General features: G+C 36.5%; 1 protein-coding gene across 38 annotated transcripts in view; it reads right to left on the bottom strand.

The window, feature by feature from the left end:
- cacna1ab (calcium voltage-gated channel subunit alpha1 Ab) overlaps positions 1 to 25,729 on the bottom strand; it is a 278,990-nt gene that overhangs the window by 94,106 nt on the left and 159,155 nt on the right. For 33 of the 38 annotated variants that reach the window (XM_087272714.1, XM_087272709.1, XM_087272717.1 and 30 more), the window contains exons 1-6: positions 7,192 to 7,412; positions 4,266 to 4,555; positions 2,734 to 2,869; positions 2,524 to 2,653; positions 1,004 to 1,063; positions 811 to 917 (exon numbers count right to left, since the gene is read on the bottom strand). In XM_087272714.1, coding sequence (XP_087128840.1) covers positions 811 to 917; positions 1,004 to 1,063; positions 2,524 to 2,653; positions 2,734 to 2,869; positions 4,266 to 4,455 — 623 coding nt within the window. In that variant the 5' untranslated portion in view covers positions 4,456 to 4,555; positions 7,192 to 7,412. Of the gene's footprint in view, positions 1 to 810; positions 918 to 1,003; positions 1,064 to 2,523; positions 2,654 to 2,733; positions 2,870 to 4,265; positions 4,556 to 7,191; positions 7,677 to 9,980; positions 10,114 to 10,581; positions 10,627 to 15,296; positions 15,404 to 15,530; positions 15,599 to 18,259; positions 18,378 to 18,461; positions 18,535 to 18,625; positions 18,758 to 21,075; positions 21,189 to 21,381; positions 21,495 to 23,653; positions 23,858 to 24,839; positions 24,927 to 25,024; positions 25,061 to 25,143; positions 25,260 to 25,729 lie in introns of those variants that run through there. The other 5 variants (XR_015502049.1, XM_087272738.1, XM_087272743.1 and 2 more) reach the window with 2 other exon arrangements.

Here is a 25,729-nt window from a genome sequence, read left to right as displayed (position 1 = left end):
TCGTCTCTTCATTACTTCCATATTTTAATTTCTTATTTATCACAATAGAGATTTTTTACAAAAAACACTTTAATTAAATATTTGTCTAAATGAAATGCACTTTTTACTAAAAGTGAAAAATAATGAAGTTTAAAAATGCATCATACAATTTAATGAGAAATATATGATGTTTTGATTTGTATTGAACTTCAAAATACAAAGATCACATCACTTCTGAAGCATACATATAAAATACAAATCTAACATTTTCAATGCAATTCCCCAATGCCTTCTCATTTAGCATCCTACTAGTGTTATTGTTGGTATTGACAGGAGTTTGTTTCAGAAAAATCAAAAGCTCATAGACTGATCAGTTAATTTACAGTTAAAGAATGAAATTAATAAAAGGCGTTCAGTGAGAGATACGATGTAGGATGAATAATGTGAGACTAAAGACAAACACAGGCTAATGGCAGCAGTTGGATGACAAAGAAACAGAGGAGTGAACAATTTAAAAGCTGGGGATCTGATTGGCCAGAGAGAAAAGAGAGACAGACAGGTTGGTCTGGACAGATAGTGGGTGCGCTTGAGTGTGTGGAAAGAGAGAAAGGCCTTCATTTGTGTGACTGATTGAGTGAGACAGAAAGCAAAGTGACAAAAAAATAAATAACAGAGATAGAAAGCTGAAAAGAGCAAAACAGTGCTGACAGGAGAAGAAAAAGAGACCAGAAGAGAGAGTATTGACAAGGCTCCAGGGTGGCAGAGGAGAAGATAAGGGGCAGCAGGCAGGCACTGTGCGGCAGGAGACGCAGGGGGTAAAAGGGCACTTACGTGAAGGCAAAGGCTACCAGGGCACCACTAACCACTACAAAGTCCAGAAAGTTCCACAGGTCACGAAAATATGAGCCCTCGTGCAAAATCAAGCCTAACACCACCATCTGAAACACAAAGCAGAGGAATAAAGCAAAGAGGCGAAACCACACACAGAAACTCAATCACGGAAGTCATTTGACCAAGGATTTACCTTGATAAGCATCTCAAAGGTGAACACTCCAGTAAAGACGTAGTCAAAATAACGCAAAACCTGGATAACAGGAAAAAAATTGATTACAAATGTGTTCTATAAAATGCAAAGTCTATTTGAGATTAAATCACACGACATCCACTTAACCTGAGATTTGAGGCTAAGTAGTTGAAACTATTGGCATTTATTTATTTATTTATTTATATAATTATTTATTTAAAAATGTTTTTGTCTGAACTAATAAGTGACTTGTCTAAGACATTTCCCTCAAAATATCATTTGATTTGGAAAAATGAACATAAACGTAAATGTGACCCTGTGCCACAAAACCAGTTATATGTGTCAATTTGGAAATACATAAATAAATAAATAAATTTAATTGATTGATGGTTTGTAGTGATAGCATAATATTTGGCCAGGATAAAGCTACTTGAAAATCTGGTTTAAATCTAGTTTAGAACAAAAAAATTAAGACAATCGCCTTTAAATTTGTCTAAATTAAGTTCTTACCAATGGAAATTATACATCAAAACTTGCATTTTATTAGATTTATGTAGGGACAATTTTTACTAAATACTCTAATGATTTTTGCCATTACTCATAATAAGATTTGTGGAAAATACATGTATTTAATGTAGTTTCAAATAACAATACCAGGGGTGTCCAAACTCGGTCCTGGAGGGCCTGTGTCCTGGAGATTTTAGCTCCAACTTGCCTCAACACACCTGCAAGGATGTTTCTAGAAAGCCTAGAAAGAGCTTGATTAGCTAGCCCAGGTGTGTCTTATTGTGGTTGGAACTAAACTTTGCAGGACACCGGTTCTCCAGGACAGAGTTTGGACATGCCTGCTCTTTACGTATATAACTGAAAAGTTATATTCTTTGGTTTTTAATTATCTTATTTCATTCAAACTCAGACCTTAAAACCTCTTGCTTCCTGAGCACTGGCTGTGCCAAAGTGATACAAATGCTAAGGCATACTTTCAAGCTGGTCAGAGCAGGTGAAACCTTAGCACCCTAAAACAAGATCTTCAACTAATCTAGTCATGCCTGTTTTCTACGCCTTTTCCTAGACACTCCCCTCTTCCTAAAACACAAAATTAGATTCATTTTAGACTTGCTTTCAGACTTGTGATAAAACTGTGAAGCAGGTCAAACTCTCGGCGCCGCAACACGGTGCGCTCAAAGTATTGCACACCAGATGCGCACATTCGCATGATATTTAACATGAAACCATTCAGATGGTACTCTGTGGCGATTATATACATTTTGACAGGGTCACATGTTACTATTATTGAATTACAGTATACAATTATGGATCTATAAACTATATGCACTGGACAACTTTATTGTTTTATGTTCAATACACTTACATTTGTTAACTTAATTTGTGTTGGGACAACATGACAGAATTGTGAGAAACCCTGCATTTCTACAGTATGTATCTATTATTGGTCAACAAAATACTTGCATAAATATTAGTTACGACAGTAAACATATATTTAAAATCTTTTTGCTCACTTTGTTTCTCTCTGAATCCTGTGAGACGGGATCTTCTGCTGCTAACGCGATGCTGCTCATAGCGATAACGGACAGAATACACATCTCGAAATAACGTAGAGTGAGGATGTAGTGACAGCATCTCCGGAAGCTGAAAACACACACCGGTTGAGATGAATGACATTTGCTTGGCACTAACTCTCACAAACAAACACACAAGGACACTCTTACGGGTTGGTTGTGGATAGGATGAAACAAGAACTAAAAGGTGGAATGCGCTTGTGGCCTTCTTCATCGCCACCATCGTCTTCTTCCTCCTCTTTCTTCTCCCCTTCTTTAGCTGGCTCTGTGTTGGCATTCTTGTTCACTGAACAATGTAGGAAAAAAGGGAATGCTCAATAACAGGCTTTAAACACAATTACATATTGGTTTTTAACAAGCCAATGTCTAGTTTTGAACTGTCAGGTGTTGAAACTGTTAACTGTTAATTCAATTCCATATGATACGAACAGCATTAAATGACAAGCATACCAAAAGTGAAATAAAAACAGTCTATTTAAACCATGAGCCATTATTGAAAAGGTCATCTTAAACACATTTGAGCAACTAAATTAATGCTAAGTCTGACTATCTAAATCAGAGATGCCCAAAGTAGGGCCTGCGGGCCAAAGTAGGCCCATTGTAACCCTTGATTTGGCCCACCATCCTATCAGAGAGGAAAATGAGAATGATGGAGAGGGTACCTCTCTTTAACATAGAGATCGTCTAATTTGACGTAACCTTTATTTGTTTGTTTTATTGCTTTTTGTTTATTTCATTTAAAGCAAACTTAAATAAAAATGTTTCAATTAAATGTTGTAAATCAATCTTATTTTATTTTAAAATGTAAATACTGTCACTCGACAGATAGAGGTCTATGCAGAAGACATCAGTAAGCAAATCAAGGCAAAAACTAGTGTAATTCTTTTGTAAATGAGACTGTTTGGTTTTTACTGTAATAAGTTCATTATAAAATGTAAAAAAAATATATACTGTATTAGTTAATACAAGTTAATGTTTTTAGTCAATTAGGAAATTACCCATGGCAAATATTTACCTTTGGCCCACTAGCCTCAATTAGGTTTGGTTTTGGCCCTTCATAAGAAAAAGTTTGATCACCCCTGATCTAACTTAATATATTCTACAGCTACCCCAGAAAACAGAAGACACTGTCATAACAAATGGGGATTTTATTATATTACTGCATTATATCTTTAGATTGATAGGAATAAGGCCGATTCCCAAATATAATTAAATAGCAAACAAATTAAATACATAAATGTATAAGCAATTTTCTTGTTAATTGATCTGCAATAAGCCTGTGAGGCAGGGAAAAACTCAGTTTGACACTTTATCTAACACTCTTTTTTTTAATATTATAATAAAATGTGGACCTAAGGTTTGAGCCTTGTAGGGCGCTTTGGAAGAACCCTGGAGTGTCACTGGGGTTTTTTACAAGACTTTAAACTTTTCTGATATATGCATATGAATTGTAATCAATGTAAATGAAGTAATCACATATGGCTATATGGCCAAATGTGGGTTAAAAATAAATTGTAATTAATGTAAAGAAAATGTTAAAAAATCTTTAAAAAGAAGACAATATTTTCAAACCATTTACTCACCTTCCACTTATTCCAAATCCCAGATAAGTAAATGCTAAGTAAATAGTCATCCCTCTTTTTTAATTGCATACACACACATACATATCATGCATCCCTCACCTTGTAGCTTGGCATTGAGTGAGGGGTAAATGGGGGGCATGTCTATGGCAGTGTGCTCCAGTTTGCTGGAGTCTGTCAGAATGAGACTGCTGTCATGTAGATCTGGTCCACGCAGGTTCAGCAGGTTATTGGCCTGCTCTGGGTCATAGTAGGGGTCATAGAGGTCAGGGTCAGGGTCGTGAATGGCCATCTTGCTGCTGTTGCGCAGGTTGTCCAGATCCTCGCTATACTGGCTCTCAGTGTGAGGTAGTCCTGGCTGAATTGGACGAGCCGTCGATAAACTACCCTCTCTAAAAAACAAAAACGAGGAATGAGAGATAAACAGCTGAAACAAGATCTTCATTCTATGAGTGTTATTTTAGTATAATTTCCAGAATATGAAGCACTCTTTTAGAATCTAAAATGTGCTGTGACATATATTCAAAAGCAACTATAATTTAATGAACATCAAGAAAGCAAAACCTACATACAATAGTTTGACTTAAACACATTTTACTAATTTATGTCTGTAATTATTCACTTTTTTGTTTTAAAAAATAATTTTTAAATCATAAATATATATATATATATATATATATATATATATATATATATATATATATATATATATATATATATATATATATATATATATATATATATATATTAGGGATGTAACGGTATTGTAAATACCGTCATACCGCAATATTAATTTTTTTCCGATATTACCGTAGTCGCATGACTCGGTAAAACTATAGGTCTTCTGAGAAATTTGCTCAGGCGAATGAAGCGAACGGGAGGTAGCGAAAACTACAATTCCCATCAGCCCATGCTTGACCATCATCCCTTGCGGTCTGTTGTCGCTACAGATCCAGTAATGCGGAAATGGAGTGTGCTGCTAGAAGCGGGGATGAAAAAGAGCTGGAAAACTCTAAAGCGGGTGTTGTCGCCGCGCGCGTACTGAATAGCGGTGTTGTCGCGCGAGTTCTTATCAGCTGTGTTGTCGCGCGCGTACTGAATAGCGGTGTTGTCGCGCGAGTTCTTATCAGCTGTGTTGTCGCGCACGTACTGAATAGCGGTGTTGTCAGCACACTGTTCAGATTGATGCAGACATGAGACCTCTATCTCACTCATGGTTTGTCCTCTCAAGTGGGGGAAAGACAATGCACAACGTTACCCACTGCTGTCAACCTGGGCCAAGTCATATCTCTCATATGTCCCAGAAACCTCAGTCCCAAATGAGAGGGTTTTTTTCTGTTGCAGGGGACATTGTAAATACCCAGAGATACCAGCTTTTACCAGATTATATTTATATGATAATTTTCCTTTAAACCCATCTCTATCTAAGTGAGTGAGTGATTAAATGTTGAATGTGATGAGTTTTCAACAATACTAAATTGAAACTTTATTTTTTTACATGGTTTAATATTTTTTTGTTATTAAAATTGAAGTTCCTGTTTCAAAGCTTACAGATAGATGGCTAATTTGTATGTCATTGACACTTTTGGCACTTTTTTGGAGTATTTTCATAAGTTTTGTTTTTTCCTGTAAATGATTCAATAAATACCGTACCGTGACATTCATACCGAGGTATTACCGTACCGTGAAATTCTGATACCGTTACATCCCTAATATATATATATATATATATATATATATATATATATATATATATATATATATATATATATATATATATATATATAATTATGTTCGGAAAGCATTGTCAATGCATCGTGATGCACCAGGATATCGAATTTAACCGAATCGATGGCATGATAATCGTAACCGAACCGAACCGTGTGACCAGTGTAGGTTCACACCCCTATAATTAATACATTAAAAATAATAAAAAAAATAATAAAGTTTTTATGTTAAAATCTGTTTGCCAGTACTGAGTTTTAGCTGGAAGGGCATCCGTTGCGTAAAACATATGCTGGATAAGTTGGCAGTTTATTCCGCTGTGGTGACCCCTGATTAATAAAGGGACTAAGTCGAAAAGAAAATGTATGAATGAATGTTAAAATCTGCGTTAAAATTTAAAATCTCAGGATTTCAGCTACCTTTTTGCAAAACCTTGGTAGATCACCATAATCCCTGGTTATTTTGTGTATACTTTGAATATTATTATTACTTTATGTTTTCTTATTGGTCTTCTTTTTGATCTGCAGTTTATGCCATGATGATGATACTGTGAGGTTGAGCAATGTACTGGTTGTGATATGTGGTTATTGTTCTGTTAGTTTGTTTTGTTAAGCCTTTCACATGTACGATCACACCGGTGTGATTAGAACATAAGAATGCAAACAAATAAAAATCGGAATATTAGATATTTAACATATACAGTGCTCAGCATAATTGAGTACACCCCATTTTAAAAATTAATATTTTTTATCCATTTCTCAGTGAATATAGGCAATGTATTTTGGTGCATTTAAACAAAACATTTTGTTTTCAAATTTATTGAAATTATATTTTAGTCATCAAAGATATTCAACAAAATTTTTCATATTTTTTGCTGAATTTTCCTCTTTTTTTTTAAATGGTGTTTAATATTTTTCTATACATATACATTTGGGTGTACTAGTTTTTGGACAGTTATCGCAAGTTATTTTGTTAGAAAAGCTCCAGATTTGGCTTCAGTATTTACTAATCTAATGTATATGCACAAATATAATTTTGTATAGCTTCCTATTAAAAATATGAATTTAAAAAGATTTGTAAGGGGTTTACTTATATATATGGAGCACTATAATTCTGACGTTAGAAAAATAGAGACAAAAACAATCTATGCATAAATCTTGATGTGCCCCTATGAGAACTTTAAAGAGAAGAGATCTAAATAATATTCACCGTAAAAAAAACTCACAGGGGTGGGGGGTCAGCTGAAGATTTAGAACTTGTACGTGAAAGGGTTAAAATAAAGAAAAAACAAAGCAACACTGACTTCTTATTGCGATGCAGTCGACTCCTCTCCCTTCTCCCGTCTCCATCCCCATGGTTAGCATGTCGATGTCTCCTCTGCCGCTTCTCCTGTCCGTCCTCTGCATCTCCTCCAGCCGTCTCTCCTCTGCTGTGATGATCTCTGTGTTTCCTTCCTCTCTCTCCTCCATCTTCATCCCTCCGCCTGTGCTGGTGGTGTCGGGGTCGCCTGTGCTCACCTGCGCCCTCCACATCACATTCAAAACCGGTCTCGGCCAGCTCTGGGAGGTGCAGAGACTGGCGGCTGGAGTGGTGAGTGTGGTGGTGGTGGTGGTGGTGATGGTGGCTGTGATGGTGATGGGATCTGGACGGGTGTTCTTCGCTTCGCTCCTGGGGGTTTGGGTCATCGGGTCGGGGCTTGTTGGTGTTGTTGTTGCGGTTCTCCTGAGGATTGACAACTAGTGGACGGTCCAAGTGGGTCTTCACGTCAGGCCGGTTGCGGTAATTCATCTGGAGATGCAAAAAAAAGTGATTTGATAAGCAGGGGTGGATTTATTGATTTGGGGGTCTTAAGCAATTACAGCCAAGCGGCCGAACACTCTTAAAATGCATCCTCTGTGCTTTTATTTATCTTCTATTTATTTATATTGGTGTTTTTTCGTTCTCCTTTTCTACGTTTTATCATATTGCAATCTCTGCATTTTAAAGGATTTGTTTCCTTAAAATGAATTCACAACTAAAAATAATAAATAAACTACTTCGTTCTACTGCTCCATGATTCAGGATGAGGGACAAACTTGAGTAGATGTAACAATTACATTACAATTGTATTTGTTAGACCCTCACCATACAAAGCATGATTGAAAGCAATGTTATTTATGGTTTATAGGTATAATTTATACTTCTAGGTACGTATTGGGGGCTCACAGATTTTCTAGGACACTAAGTGGCTGCTTTTACATGTCACTAAAGAGATTCGAGCCAAAAGGTTCAGCACGAGTCTAAGGGTGCTTTCACACCTACAGTTTTGTTTCGGAACCTGTCTTGTTTGCCCAGTTAGCGCGATTCGTTTGACATATGTGAAACCACCAATCGCTCTCGGATTCGCACCAAATCAATCGGTCCGAGATTGCTTGAAGGAGGAGGTCTCCGCTCGATTGAAACGAACTCTGGAGCGGATCAATTGCAGTGAGTAAGTGATCCGATCCGAGCGCGGTTATATCACTGTGTTTTATGGATATGTAATAGGCATACGGCTATATGAAGAGAGAATTATGAGTAGGGCGGGAAGTTTTGCGAGTCTCAGGATGCCCGCAAACGAGTGATGATCTCCCGGTAATCTTGCATCTACCTCCCGCTCCTCAAATAGGCTACGTCGCGCACCCTTTTCACCCCTCCCCCACCTCATCTTTCCTCACTCTTTAGACACATCGCGCGCACCTTGTCAAACACCACCAAACCACCACCTCTCCTGAGAGCTAAGCGGGACTCTGCAAAATAACCCTGACACTCTGACCAATGTGAGGAAAGTTTACTCACACGTGACTTGTTTTAGCTCTTTTGTTCCGATTAGAAACTTTGCAGTGTGAAAGCGAACCACACCAAGAGCAACGAGCAACAATGTAACATTTGTAATCTCTGTTTCAGAACAACTGAATCGATTCACAGGTGTGAAAGCACTCTAACTAGGCTATTCAGGACTACATGTTAAAGTCGGTTTTGATATATTTTATCAGTCAACATATGTCGTGCTTTGTTTGTGGACCTTTGTTAACTTGTTACCATGTACTTGCGTTTACATGTTTCTACATACTCTCACGCTGATATTTTCTGTGAATAGCTCTGGATGACAAAACAATGTTTTATCGCAGTTGATCAAACCATGATTTTTATAGTTGTAGACTCATGTTAACCTGTGCCTTTGGACTCATGTTTACTTGTGTAAACAAAGGTCACACACAAGCTGATATTTTCTGGTGTGTGGTACATTCAGCGTCACTTGCAGTGTGTGGTACATTTCCTTTTCGTAAAGAATCTTTCATTGCATATTTGTTTAGGGACTGGTAAAAGTGTTTCGCGTCTTGTTTATTTTTTCTAAAATGTACATTTGTTTTGTTCTTGGTTTTTCTATGTAATTGTGTCTTATAATAGGTAGAACTGTATTCCAAAATGTACATTTGTCTTGAGCTTCGTAAAAGTGTTTCACACTTTGTAATGTTGTTTTACATTACCTGCCCACTGTAGATTAGTATGCCTTGAAATAAAATAAAACCCCATTCAACTCCATTTACAATTCACCTCAAAAAAAGACAATCAATAGTTATGTATTTTTTTGGGCGAAGTAAGAAATTCTGGTCGGTAACACTCAGGGCTTAATTTGTGCTGGTACACGCCGGATCCGGATCCAGCACCTATAAAATCTGATCCGGCCCCTGATTTTAATGATCCCCCTCCTCAACCACCCTTCTCCCTCATCCGCTGTTCACTTTCACTTTCGTCAGCGACAACCCACTCGCTCTTCACTTTCATCCTTTGTCCGTGACACCCCCGCGTCATCCAACGCCCACACCTCATAATAGTAATAGTAAGGATAATACTCATCATAAAATAACTTATTTTGTAATATTACAGTAAAGCACATCACATTTCAATGTAAGCATACTTTTAATATAACAATTTGACCATTAAATAATAATTATTAAATTTATTGGGGCTCTTTTTTGGTTAACACAGTTACTGTAGTTCATAGTTTTTTGGCACAGTAAAAGTGTTCATCAAAAACATATCATTAAGTATCTATGCTTCATATCTGACCTTCCAGTGATCTTCAGCATCAAGTTCATTATAGAGTGCCTCTCTGCTGGTCATCAGGTTCTGTCTGCGGATCTCACTTGTGCGCTGCTCCCACACTGACTTCGAACCTTTCGAGTTCTTCTGCTGCTCTTTACTACAGAGTGAAGAAATGAGGAGAGACAGAAACACAAGGCTTTTTAACACAGAATGAAGGAAAAGCCTAGGTTTTCCTCCCCTAAAGCACCTATGAGCGATGACCCGGGGTGAAAGGAAATGATAGTGTCCCTTATTCCCCAGCGAGAGGACATGGATGTGGCTCATGAATTGTGAGAAGGGAGTGATGACATACTGAACAACAGCACTGAGCATTGAGGCATGTTCAGTCAGACAGATAGAGAGAGAGAGGAAAGGCAGAGATGGATTGAGACCAAAACAGCGAGACGACTGTGCTTTGCGGTGCTGCTGTGAAAAAGAAGCAGCAAGTGAAACCTCAGCCTCAGTGTTACAACACAAAAAACTGCAGCTACAGCAGCTGGAGACATCCACACAGAATATGAGGATGGCAGAAAGCAAAAAAAAAAAAGGGAAAAGAAAAAAAATGAGTAAGTAAATTAATAAATACCAGTCCAGTAAACTGTCTGTGGCATCGATACGTTCAGATTTTACTCTGAGGAGAGGGGGGTGAAACAAGGAACATAAAAACAACGCTGCCACAACTATCACAGAAAACAGCTGACAAAGTGAACAGGTGGCACACATGGTCCCTATTCAGGTGACTTATGTCACTTTAGGGATAACTTGGATGTGTTTTTGGCAACCTAGGCTTATTGTAGATATGTACCCAGGTCTACATATCTAGGAACCGCTAAATATGTACCCGGAGCTATGTCTGCATGCAGTTTTTGTTTTCACAAATCCACCAGAGGCTGCTGTATACACTTTTTAATGACCTCAAATTTCTCTCGTATGTGCCATTTTTGCGTCCTCTTCTCACGTTAATCCACCAGGGGCCACAATATGCATTTCAGCCAACCAGCATGCTGTCGAACAACTCACTGACCCACCCACCCTCTTTTCTAAACCCAAATGATAGAGTTTTCAAAAGCAATCTAAAAAAGAAAAGCTGTTGCGTCGTCATTTTCGGATTTTACCAAGTTTTATTTATTGCTTTCATTATATATGATTTCTGGAACCCTTTTTTCCCCCAACACAAACCATGTTGTCGTAGTCCACTTCATAGTGCCCCAAGGCCTTCATTTTACAGACGAAATGCAACCAGACGTACATCTGGGTACATTTTTTGCAGTCACCACAAATGTAGACCTGAGTATGTATTCACAATGAGCCTGATTTTTGGCTTTTCAAAACAAGCTTAAAGGGATAGTTCAACTTGCTGTTAGTTTATTCACCCTATCCGACAGTCAGCCATTGGACAGTATTGGGCCACCAGTGAGTGTTTGTCACACTTGTTTGTTTCTTTGGGCTCAAGGCGGAGGGAATTTGCCTGATTCAGCATATAGAATTGGCATCGGTAAAAAAGAGAGCACTGATTGGCTGCTCAGCTACAAACCAGAGTGCTAGAAATAAAAACTAAAGTAACAAAACAAAAAGGCACAAATTAAGAGGGAAGTCATTTGGTCAAATTTCTTAAATATTTGCAATCTATATGGATTATCAGATTATCAAACATACTTGCACAAGCAAATCACTCTGTGGTAATTGAGAAGTACTGCGAAGATGGTGCAAATATGTGCAGCATTAGTTTTGGTTTCCTTTTGTGGAATGACAATACAGATAGTGCCTGTATGGAGAGATGCCTCCTCTCGCCCAGGTGTACAACATACAGTACATTCTCATTTTAGTCAGCGGTCTTTCATTTGCTGTGTTCACACACAGCTGTTTGGTCAAGACAAGACCAGACAGAGATGAAGCGAGGTGACATCACAGTTGGTTTTCATTGCTGATAGATCTTTGATGTCGCTTTATAGCCATTCAAGATGTAGCTGTTTTTTTTTTGTCTTTAGCAGAACATATATATTTTTTAGCTGAAACTGTAGTCCTAGGTGATTCATAAATGCAAAATAACTATTAGCAATTTGAGAGTCAAAAAAGCATCTAGATAAATAACAAATATAATACTTGTGACTTCCTGGGACAATAACATTTGATCTTTTCGAAAAACAAAGCATTATTCACAACAGATTTGTTTCCAAAATCACAAGTAGCCATGTGTATTGATTTGGTTTGCTTGTATATGCTTATTTATACTTTCAAACAAGCCATTCATTTGCATTTTCAAATCACTAAGAACCACAGCTTCAGGTCAAAACCTTTACAAATGTTTTACAAAAGCCAAAAAGTCACCAACATCATGGAGGGCCTGATGGTGAGTAAACTAACAGAGTTGTTTTGTTTTCATCTTGGGTAACCTATCTCTTTCAAATGAAATATATGAAATCATTAACCTGTTTGTCAGGAGATCAGCTTTTCCAAACTTCAGGTTTGTGCCAAGTTACCCCTAAACGTATCCAACTTACCATGTATGTCATGTTATTAACAAATTTAGAAATCCTAACAAAATAGAAATTTTCACTATAAACATGCAACACCATGTCCTAACCTGACATAATAAAGTGATAACAGTAAATTCTCACTGGTTCTCAGTCTTCATTCATTCATTCATTCATTTATTTATTCATTTTTCTTTTCAGCTTAGTCCCTTTATTAATCAGGGGTCACCACAGCAAAAAGAACCACCAACTTATTCAGCATATGTTTTGGGGAGTGGATGCCCTTCCAGCTGCAACCCATTACTGGGAAACATCCACACACTCTCATTCACACACAAACAATGCGGACAATTTAGCTTACCCAATTCACCTATACCACATGTTTTTGGATTTGTGGGGGAAACCGGAGCACCCGGAGGAAACCCACACAAACACAGGGAGAACATGCAAACTCCACACAGAAAAGCCAACTGGCCCAGTACAAGACTCGAACCAGCGACCTTCTTGCTGTTAGGTGATTGTGCTACCCACTGCACCACCGTTCCCGGTTCTCAGTCTTGTCAAATCTAACTGTGTAACATCCTACACAAACCTACATAATGTTTGCCTGCATAATTGCAGTCTAGTCTTCACAAAAAAATTGGCACTTTTCATTTATTCATTTACTTGTCGGCTTAGTCCCTTTATTAATCCGGGGTCGCCACAGCGGAGTGAACTGCCAACTTATCCAGCAAGTTTTACGCAGCTGATGCCCTTCCAGCCGCAACCCATCTCTGGGAAACATCCACACACACACATTTACACACACACTCATACACTACGGACAATTTAGCCTACCCAATTCACCTGTACTGCATGTCTTTCGACTGTGGGGGAAATCGGAGCACCCGGAGGAAACCCACGCGAACGCAGGGAGAACATGCAAACTCCACACAGAAACGCCAACTGAGCCGAGGCTCGAACCAGCGACCCAGCGACCTTCTTGCTGTGAGGCGGCAGCACTACCTACTGTGCCACTGCTTCACCATATTTGCACTTTTGTAAAAATTATTTGTAGATGAGTCCTGGAAAAGTTATGTTTGCATTGGTTTGCATTGCCAACATTGCAATGGCATGTTGCTGTTTTCTGTGACCGATTTGGTGGAACTGATACCATTGTTACATGTTCACATAACTTTTAGGGCTTTTGGTTAAAAACATCTGCAAGTAGTTGACCAATCACAAACTGGGCAAGATCTGACCAATCAGAGTAAAAGAGGTCCTCAGAAGGGAGGGGCTTAGAAAGACTTAATCCTTGAATTAACTTTTTCAGACACAGTCAGAAAAGAGCTGATGCTGCAATATTTATTGCAAGAAAATGTGAGTAAAAGACCCTAAAAATAGCATAATGGAGGAATTCAACATCAAATGTGTTGCTGATATGCTGCATTAAATATGTTCAGGTTATATTACTGCAAACTCACTGCATTATGCTTGGTTAGGTCATAGTGCAAGTGTTAATTATAATATAAACGCACACACTCACAACAAAATAAAAACGTAGTGACCTCTGTTCGAAACTGAATGAAAAATTAAAAAGGGGATTCAAACACAAAAACTCACAACAAATACTGATATCACACAAGCATCTGTTACTCGACTGTAAATTTAAAGGGACAGTTCACGCAAACATTTTAAATTTGTCATTATTTACTCACCTTTTACTCATTTCAAATCGTTCCAAAAATGTTTTTTCTTATTCTGTTGAACACAAAAGGAGATACTTTGAAAGTTTGTAAACCTGTAACCATTGGCTTCCATTGTGTTTGTTTGGGAAGTTAATGGTTACAGGTTTCCAACATTATATTTCTTCTATTGTGTTCAACAGGAAAAAAAAAACTAACTGCTTTGGAACAGGATGAGTAAATGATGGCAGATTTTTCTTTTTTGGGTGAACTGTCCCTTATTGCATTCAGAGGTATGGCCTATACCAGTGTTTCTCAACCACATTCATAGAGGACCACCAGCTCTGCACATTTTCCATGTCTCTTTTACCAAACACACCTGATTCAGATCATCAGCTCAATAGCAGAGACTGTGAGACTTGTAATGGGCGTGACATACAAAGGAGACATCCAACTCATGCGTTGTTGGTGGTCCTCCAGTAACATGGCTGAGAAACACTTTCTTATACAGTCATATGAACTTTCAAGGCTTTCTTTAAAGTATCTCTATGCATGGAAATAAATCCACATGGGTTTAAAACAACATAACATATAGTCAATCAAGTCACTATTTTCACGTTGAACTGTAATAACATGAAAGAATTACATGCTGTATGATCAGACAGCTTTAAGCAAGTCTGCTGGAAAGTGAATTAGAGTGGATTTGCTCAAAGAAGATGATAAAGTTAAGCTGACAGGCTAAGCTAAACTCAGGCTACGGTACAAGCTCAAATTCATGTGACATAAGACATGGCCTCTTACAGTAAATAACTGGGTAAGTATGTCTGTTTCTGACATTCATGAGTGTATTAAATCTAATTTGCATATATATGCTTATTTATGCTATGCACATGCCCCTGAGTGCCAGAGGTGCCTTGTAAAAACTTCACTCTTTAATCATGAATATTTATGAAAAACTGGGTACTGATTTGTGTACTTCTGAGCTGGCAATTACATTTGGGCAAAAAAATTCTCACAAAAATCCCTTGAATTATGTGACCCATGACATACTGGATATACTTGACTCTTGATTACTTAAGCAACTCCCCTTTAAAAAAGTATAAAGTCTCTATTTAGACAGTTGTGTGTGTGGATATTGATTGTTAGCATGTAGAGTAACTCACGCAGCGATCGAGAGGTTTGCAGCAGACAGCGGGCTCACTTCTGCCACTTCTTTCGCTTTCTGAAGAGCCATCTTTTGTGTTGTGGCCTCTTCTTCCTCTTGCTCATCCTAGAATATAACACAATATACATTAGCAACAGCTTATAATCATTGCTTGGCTAAATGCTAATGCTAAATGCTTTCAAAAAGACATTTACAAGAACGGTGAATCTGAAATACAGAAACTGCATTTAACCTTAGTTAGTTCCTGAGCGTTGGCCAGGTTGTCCACAGCGATAGCCAAGAATACATTCAGTAGTGTGTCTGAGAGGATGGAGTTAAGAAATAGTCATAGAAAAGCAGGGTTTGGGTTTTGTAATGTGCATCTTAGACTTTGTGGTCATAGGCAGTGCTGTATGTATGTGTTTGAAGGTAGCATGTGGCACTGTTGGTTTGAATTCACTATGAACATACAAAATGCAAATGAGAATTTATTATATTGTTAGGTGGACCGCGTATATGTACTATATATTTGAATAATATTGTGCAATATTATTACAATTTGAAGTAACAGGGTTTCTGCAGGTTTCTTCAAATTAAATTTAAGACTTTTAAAGATCCTTTTAGGACCATTATAAATAACATTTTAGACTTTAGATCATGTAAAGCAGGGGTCATCAAACTTGATCCTGGTGGGCCGGTGTTCTGCAGATTTTTAGCTCCAACCCTAATCAAAACACCCAAACAAGCTAATTAAAGTCATACTAGGTATACTTGAAACACCCAGACAGGTGTGTTGAGGCAAGTTGGAGCGAAACCCTGCAGGGACACCAGCCCTCTAGGTCAGAGATTTCTCACCCCTAATGTAAAGATATTTCAACATAACACTTTAAAGACCTGGAAAAGAACTTTTTCCTTGCCATAAAAAAAGATTTTACTCAACATACACACAGGAGCCTGATAGAAATGCTAATTTTAGAGGAAAATTGCAGACAGCATTTAGAGGTTTTTGCATTTAAACTCTTCATATAATGGCTGATTACCTGCATACTATCAAGATATCGGCTGTTTATTAATACCTAAAAAAGAACAAATTCTGCATATTTTTCTGCATCCCTTATCCTACCTAATACCTTAATAACTATTAATAATAATTAATACCCTTAATAACTAATAATAATAATAATCTGCAGATTAGAATTTTAATGAGGCAAAAGTCATACAGTAGTTAATTTTTCATGAATAGTGAGAATAGTACCTTAAAATAAAGCATAACCAAAATTGGAATTTATTCCAGTTTTGGAAATGTTAAGTTGTCAGCAGCCATTAATCTTCAATCTCATATGATCATTTAGATATCATTTTAATATGCTGATTTTATGCTCAAGAAACATTTTTGTTTTGTTTTGTTTTTTTTTTCAGAAAAAAATTGTGACGCTTATTATTACTTAGTATAGAACCGATGGTTTTTCTGTCATTATACAATTTGTTGCAGTCAGTTTGATCAATAAATAGATTATTTTTCTAAAAACATATTATTTAACTATAGCGGACCTAATTTCCCTGCCTCTAGTCTAGTTCTAAATGGAGAGCACAGAGAAAATATGTTGAAATATATTTTTCTTTCTTCTTTTCTTCTTCCTATTTTTTTAATTATTACTTTATTTTTACAGCTGTACTTTTACATATTTGTATTTATATATTTTCTGTATTGCTTTACGGCCTAATTTGTATACTTTGATCTATCATGTTATTTTATTTATCTTATTATTATTATATATTTTTTAAATTTGTGTTTTGTTTCCTGCTGATTGAAACAGTTGATGTCTTGTGATTCTTTGAGTTTAAAGGTGCTGTATGTAAGTTTTTGACTTTTCTAAAGCATAAAAACACCATAATATGTTTGCAGATATTTAAAAAAACAAGCTAAGTGAACATTCATGTTTATCTGAAAAACAATGCTGAAGCCAGATATTCTGCTTTGAAAATGTGCGGTACACATGCTGGAATGCTGTTTTTGTTTTGGTTCTTTTAACCCGCCCAATGCCAGTTTAGCCAATTATATTTCAGCACCCTGAGTTGCCTTGATGGAAAACTAAGTATTTCAGTTATTCATTAAAAAATAATCTCAAAGTAAGAGCTTATGATCGAAAATGCGACCTCCAGTGAACAGTAGCAAACTTTGAAATGAGACGTAGATTCAGAGTTCCACATAAGATTATTATTTAAATACAGGACATTTAAATACAGCCATTCGGAAGCACAGAATATGCACTCACTCATGAAATGGTAAGGTTCATAATCTTATTAATACATATTAAACCTTTTAACATTATTACATGTACAAGCTGAATCACTGATATGTGTTGGTTTTAAGTCTAAAGTTCAATTTCAAACGTTTTTTTTTTTTTTTTAAAGATCTAAGGTGAACTATCTGCTGCTGCTTTGGGTAGTATGCCAATAAATGTCATGTAAAATGATATTCAAACACACATTGTTAGCATTTAACAGTGAATAAAGCATATGAAGTGTACTTGAGGTAATCATTGTCAGTTTTCTGTTGTTCAGCTGCAAGAAATAGAAGGCGTTGCTAATATATCAATTTGAGGTGTTGGTTAGAACAAAAACTCCTTTAATATGAAATATATTCCTTCTATCGTGTGCCGTTGCTTTTATATTGAACATGATTTATATCGATCGTCAGACTTTTGGTCCTCAATCTGGCATCCTGCGCTTGCATTTGTTTTGATCCAGGAATGTAATACCTATCTTAGCCAGTGGGAGTCAAACTTACATACTGCACCTTTAATACTGTAACTCTCTAACTAATATGCATCAATGAAAGAGTTAAACTAAAAAAATATAATTTGTATATTTGTTAAAAACAATGTACCAGCATTTCTCTACTCTTTGTTTCTTTGTTGACCTGTAGAATGTGAAAAATACAGTAAAAAGACAAATGTTTTTGTACTTTTGTAAGGATACAGTTGCCAAAAAGTGTGAGCACAATGAAAAATACGGAGAAGATCATTCCTTTGTCCACACCACCCTGAGACTTGATGCCGTCATACATCACCACATTCCAATCCTCTCCTGTTAGAATCTGAAAAACAAGCTCATTTAAAACATAACTGTACACAGAAATAAAGTATTTTCTGAAGCCTGTCAGCCAACAGACGGAACCTACCTGAAACACTGTCATAATGGCAGCGGGGAAAGTATCAAAGTTTGTAGGAGGAGTGCCCAGTTCAAAATTAAACCTGGAGACAACAGAGAGAACATCAAGTAAACATAACTTGATTTTTCTTTCTATTAAAGAGAAGCTGATAAAAGGTTTTGATCTATACTGACTGTCCACCAAAGAGCTGCATGCCAAGAAGAGCGAAGACCACGATGAATAGGAAGAGAAGGAACAGTAAACTGATAATGGACTTCATTGAGTTCAGAAGAGACACTACTAAATTGCGCAACGATGCCCAGTATCTGGAAAAGAGGGAAAGCGAAATCTAGTATTAAAAACACAACAATGCTAAATATTGAGCCATTTTACTTTAAAATGTTTATTTGTATAAAGTTATTGATCGGGCTCTCTTTTTGATAAAAATGTTAAACCAATTCAAATGAAAAAAAGAAAAGATGTGTATACGTATTAAATATATGTATATAGATAAAAAAATACATAAAATACACAATTATTTACACACATTTATTTTTATATCCAATTTGCTTTAAATAATTAAAAAAATAATATTTTTACTTATATATATATATATATATATATATATATATATATATATATATATATATATATATATATATATATGATTGGCTTATAGCCTTGCAATATTCTGCCAGTAACAGCACTCGTCCAGCCTCTTCACCCTTCACTCGTGTTTTACTTTGCCCACATACAGCAACAAGCAGAGGACAATCTAGTTTGACAAATATTCCTGCTGTTGAACGATATAATGTACTTTTGAGGCTTTCTTAGTCAAGAATGAGGTTGTTTAGATAATAACTATGCAGTTTTTCTATAAGGATAGTGCCTATTTTTTACATTTTTAAAATTTCTGAGAGACAGCGCGTCGGCGGCCATTAGCTTGCCAGACTGAGCAGACCAAAGATGGTTGACGTTGTCTATCCACAAGATGGCGACAGGACTGCATAATAAGCCCTTGGAGAAGGAAAAATACAGCGTAATTTTAAACTACAGCTGATCAAGTCATTAATATACTGGTAAGTGATATTCCATTGTAGTGTATTGAGTGTGAGATGGGACTCGCATATAAGGAATGTGTGTTGTGTTGGCAGAAAAAAAGAAGAAGTGTTTGCCGTTTTTCCTTATTACAAACACAACAGCAGTCTGGTAGTGAATGCGCTGCTTTTTTAAGTAAGGAGTGTACTGTAATACTGTAAGGAGAAATCTCTGTAGATGAGTGGCATTTCATATCAGGTTCAGCCTTATAATCTTAAAATATGAGCAAAATCACCTGTTTTGTCATCACTTTAGACATTAGACAAGAGAATCATTCAAATACTAGCTCTAAAGTGACCTTGGTGAAGTAGCAACGGTTCCTATCGTTCTGATGTCAGCTGCAGATGTGAATAAATGATGGAAGAAAGTAGTCCCTCTTACAAAAAGATTTTTAGACTCTCCGTGTTTGATTTTCTTTGTCATATACACGCTTACGCCATCGAACTGTTGTATAAACACAATATCACACTCGTAGCAGTGCAATGTGGCTGTATATCGTCACTGGTGGCATACGCCTCCCACCAGTGCTGATATACAGCTACATTGCACTGCTACTCGTGTGATTTGCGCATATGTTCAGTTGAAGTCCGAATTACTAGCCCCCCATTGAATTATTATTATTGTATTTTAATATTTCCCTAATTATATTTAACTGTTTAACAGAGCAAGGAAATTTTCACAGTATGTCTGATAATATTTTTTTTCTGGAAAAAGTGTTATTTGTTTTATTTTGGTGACATTAAAAGCAGTTTGAATTTTTTTTAAAATATTTTAGGGTCAAAATTATTAGGCCTTACAGCTATATTTTTTCGATTGTCTACAGAACAAACCATCATTATAGAATAACTTGTCTAATTACCCTAACCTGCCTAGTTAACCTAATTAACCTAGTTAAGCCTTCAAATGTCACTTTAAGCTGTATAGAAGTGTCTTAAAAGTATCTAGTCAAATATTATTTATTGTCATCATGGCAAAGATAAAAGAAAAATTAGAAATTGGTTACTAGAAAATGATTATTAAAACTATTATGTTTAGAAATGTGCTGAAAAAATTTGTCTTTCCATTAACAGAAATAGGAAAAAAATAATAATCAGGGGGGCTAATAATTGAGGGGGCTACTAATGCTGACTTTATATATATTAGAAATGCATATTATAGAAATATAAAAAAGTCTGAAATTATTCATACCCTTGCTGCTTGATTTCAGCCTTTACTGTATATTTATATGTGAATAAATACAATAGATTTCATATGGCTCTACGTACTGCTTTAAATGACACAGCATTTGGACTAGTGCTTTGGTGCTATCATGATTTATCATATTTAGAATTTAATTAAAAATCCCAGTTGACTTTATAATATGGAAAAGAGCAGAGTGACCATTGTGTATAATCTGTTATTAAACGCCTTGGAGTGATCTGAGGCTGAGAAAACAGTCTTGCATGAACTTAACTGAAAAATCAACAGTGTAATCATGCAACTCTCAGGAGTGCAACAACACAAAAAAAAAAAAAAACTTTGTGAGGGACGATGTACAACTACGCACTTGGTGACTTTGAAGATCCTAAGCAGTCTTAGAGCTCGTAACACGCTGATTCCAAAGGACGTCCCGGGTTTCACCATGGCCCAAACCACCTCGAATATACTGCCAACGATGACCTGAAACACGCACACAGTCGAATCCCAAAACAAATAAGGAACACACTCTGAGGAGCGACTAACAAGGGCTTAAGTCTGCATCTAATGTAGGTCAGCGGCTTGCGGAGGTTAAAAACAGAGGCAGAGAGGAAAGAGAAAAGCAGTAGGGAGAGAAAGTGAGACTTTAAATGGGCCAAGAGAGAAGGACACTCACGGCACAATCGAAACAGTTGAATGAGGAGTGGAAATAAGGGCGCGTCCCCAGTCCGTACATCTTAATCAGCATCTCTGACATAAAGAGGCCTAGGAAAATGAACTCAGCATAATCTGGAGACAGAGCGAGAGAAATAGGACAAAAAAGAGGGAGAAACAGAAGGAAGGAGTGTGTTTACTGATGGCAAGAATCTTTTATAATTTAGTGACAAGCCATGTCTGGAGTTAATATTCATAGCGATAAATAAATGTAAATGATTAAATAATATAATATGAAACAGTAAATAAAAGGTTAAAGACACACTCAACTTTTTTGGAAATAGGCTCACTTTAAATCCTCTAAAAGTTAAACAGTTTTTGATTCCATTCAACCAGAGTCTGGCGGGAGCATTTCAGATAATTTAGATTATTGAATCGGATTAGACCATTAGCATCTCACACACACACAAAAAGATAATTGTCTCATTTAAAGCTTGATCCTTCTGTAAGTACATTGTGTACTAAGACTCACGAAAAATGAAAAGTGGCTATTTTCTAGGTTGATATGGCCAGGAAATAAACTTTTTGAAGCAACTTCTAATTTTCCATCGGTCTCAGTACATAATGCAATGTAACTACAGTAGAGGAAAGCTTTCTAGATGCCTATTGTCTTTTGGAAGTAGTTTATTTAGTTTGAAAAAGTATCAAGTTGGCCAAAAAATGTTTTAGATCCCTACAGTCAACGATAAAACCACTTTAAAGACAGAAGCAAGCCAGTAAAAAGATTTAAAGTTGATCCCTGTGGTCTGTGGTTGGTAAAAGCATATACTAGCATGATTATAGCATGAATTAGCATGTTGTTAGCATGATTCTAGCACAAACTAAAAAGATTCTAGCATGATTCCAGCATTAATTACCATGTTGTTAACATGATTCCAATATGAATTTGCATTTTGTTAGCATGTTTCTATCATACATTAGCATGATTCTAGCATGAATTAGCATGTTGTTAGCATGATTCCAGTATGAATTGGCATGTTGTTTGCATGATTCTAGTACAAATTTGCATGTTATTAGCAAGATTCCAATATGAACTACCATTTTGTTAACATGATTCTAGTACAAATTAACATGTCATTAGCATGATACTAACATGAATTACCATGTTGTTAATATGCTTCTAGCATGAAATAGCATGTTGTAAGCATGATTTTAGAATGAAATACCATTTTATTAGCATGTTTCTAACATGATTTAGCATGTTGTTATCCTGTTTCTAGCATTAAATAGCATGTTGTTAGCATGATTCTAGCATGAATTAGCATGTTGTTAGCATATTTCTAGTAGCATGTAACTAACATGATTTCAGCATGTTTTTAACATAATTTTAGCATGAATCAGCTTGTTTCAAGTATGAATTAGCATGGTGTTAGTATGCTAGGATGTTAAAACTATTAGCATGTGTTAAAACAGCTAGTCACAGTCTATGGGACAGTTGCTAGGATGCTGAGATTGGTTGCGAAGGTGTGGCTAGTAAATTTAAAGGTCGTCAGTGATTGGCTAGTCACTAGACTGTGTTGAATGAGGCCAGACTTTAGTCTGTGGGACAGTCTGATGCAGAGTTATGAGCTCACAAACGCGGATCCAATGTTGAGTCAATGACAGTCTTTTACAATGGAAGTCTATGGGACAGTTGCTAGGGTGCTAAAATTGATTGCTAGGGAGTGGCTAGTAAGTCTAAAAATCATCAGTGGTTGGATGCTGGCTAGACTCAGTTAAATGAGGCCATTATTAAGTCTGTACAAAGTTTGACCCAAGTGTGGTCCAATGAGATGAGTCAACAGGAATTTTCCGGGTCGTTTATCAGAAATCTGAAAGTTAGATCAGTTGGAAAAGTTAAAAGCAACCCAAATCAGACCAGTATGAAGCTATGATGAAAGTTTGAAGGATATAGCTTAAAAGGCTTAGAAGGAAATAGACTTTAAAAATTGTTTCAGAAGAAGAAGATGAAGCCTCTTTCCAAAGATAAGATAATTATTGAAACATTTTCTTCAAATTTTCCTTAATCTTGTTCTTGCTGGTGTAAATTTTTCCACAAAATACTATTAATTTGCAACCATGGTCTTAAGTTCTACAGTTGACTTCTGATGTAGATATTATGACCCCTGCGAGTCCTGACACTGACACATTTCATCAGAACAGCAGTGTTTCATGTGTTTTATGCTGATTCCATCTGTATGACATTTTTGAACATGCAAGTAAAAACAAACAACTCAGTAAGAATCAGAACTTACAGAGGAAGTCTGACAGTAGCTCAGGCTGATCGTAGTGTACTACAGCCACACACAGTGTGTTGAGTGCAACCAGGCTAATGACGGTCCAGTAAAACGCCTGAGTCTTTACCATCTTTCGAATAAGGAAGCGAAGACGTCGCTCTTTCTTGCTAAATGGGGTTTCATCACCCTTCCCGCTCATGCTTCCACGAGCAAAAGGTGAGCCTGAGAATAAATAGCATAACATTGTGAGGCACCATTCAAATCTCCTACCCTAGCATTAACACTATATGATATTATATATACAGCTGAAGTCACAATGATTAGCCCTCCTGTGAAGTGTATTTTCTTTTTCAAATATTTCCTAAATTATGTTTAACAGAGCAAGGAAGTTTTTACAGTATGTCTGATAATATTTTTTCTTCTGAAGAAAGTCTTAATTGTTTTATTTCGGATACAACAAAAGCAGTTTTTTATTTTTTTAAAACCATTTTAAAGTCAATAATATTAGCTGCCTTAAGCTACTTTTTTTCTCGATTGTCAATGACTTACCCAATTAACCTAAAACCCTGCTCACGCTGTGAGATTTCAACCATGATTTTGTCATTCGAGACAAATTTGGGAAATCTTAAAAGATTCCTGAAATCCTAGGCTAAAATCTGTGCTCGTTGATCGTTGGTTTGACATGTTCACAGACAGCTGCTTAATGCCCGTTTCGATCAGTTTTCCTCCAATGAAGTTCTGGCAGTGTCAGAAGATTTCAGTGTAAGATTTCAGAATAATTTGTCTGAAAATTATTCAGACAAATAATTTTAGGTCAGTGCAGCTGATGTTTTCAAAAGTTGAGTGAACAAAAAAAAGCGAAAGGAAATACGGATTATGTTTTTTGTTGTTGTACTGACTTAAATAGTTTTACAGTGTGCCTTATTAAGCTAGTTAAGCCTTTAAATGTCACTTTAAGCTGAATACTAGTCTCTCTAAAAATATCAAGTAAAATAATATGTACTTTCGTTGTAGAAAAGATAAAAAAAAAATGAGTTATTAGAAATAAGACATTAAAACTATTATGTGAAAAATCTTTCCATTAGACAGAAATTGGGGATAGAAATGGCTAACAATTCAGGAGGGCTAATAATTCTGACTTCAGCTGTATATAAGCTATTAATATGCGTTTCAAAAACAGAGAAACATATTAAGTAATTCCCACCAACTGAATCTCCCATGTGGTCCACTCCCTCTTGTGGATTTAACAGGTCAGCTTTATTTTTCTTTAATGTGGGTCTTCGTCGAGATCCTGTGCACAAAGCAAATTTAGCATTTACTGCATTTCAGACGTAATATGTTTCAATTTGGTGGCTTTATTTAGCATGCAAAAAACATTAATATTCTCACCGGTGTCATTGTCATCCTCTGCGAGTATGACCTCTTCTGGAAAAAGAAACAGAGTTGGATTCTGCACATACTTCAGGTTATGTATTTATGTCCGTCCCATATTAGTTTAAAGCACAGACCTGCTTTGCAGATCCACTCCAGGTAACCGTTGAGCTCTCTCTCGATCTGCTGCTGCCGTTTGAGCTTGAGGAACTCACTCCTGTTCTCTACACGCTCTCTTTCTTTGGCAAACTCACTGAGAGAAACAGACAGCTGCTAGTTAGCACTTTGTTAAGATGGTGTGTGTATGGATGGATCGATAGAACAACAGACAGAAGAAAAACATAATAGAATTGAAGGATATGCAGATATAGAAAGGGAACTAGAATAATACTAGTTATGCAGACAATATATACACTAACCGGCCACTTTATTAGGTACACCTATCCAACTGCTTGTTAACAAAAAATTCTAATCAGCCACTCACAAGACTGCAACTCATTGCATTTAGGCATGTAGACATGATCAAGACGATTTGTTGCAGTTCAAACTGAGCATCAGAATAGGGAAAAAAGGTGATTTAAGTGACTTTGAAAGAGGTATGGTTGTTGGTACCAGACGGTCTTATCTGAGTATTTCAGAAACTGCTAATCTACTGGGATTTTCATGCACAACCATCTCTAAGGTTTGCAGAGAATGGCCTGAAAAAGAGAAAATATGCAAAGA

Source organism: Danio rerio, chromosome 11, assembly GCF_052040795.2.
Source record: "Danio rerio strain M-AB ecotype USA chromosome 11, GRCz13ab, whole genome shotgun sequence".
Lineage (NCBI taxonomy): Eukaryota > Metazoa > Chordata > Actinopteri > Cypriniformes > Danionidae > Danio > Danio rerio.
The sequence above is the reverse complement of the archived record's forward strand: the minus strand, read 5'-3'. Positions and strand labels throughout refer to the sequence as shown.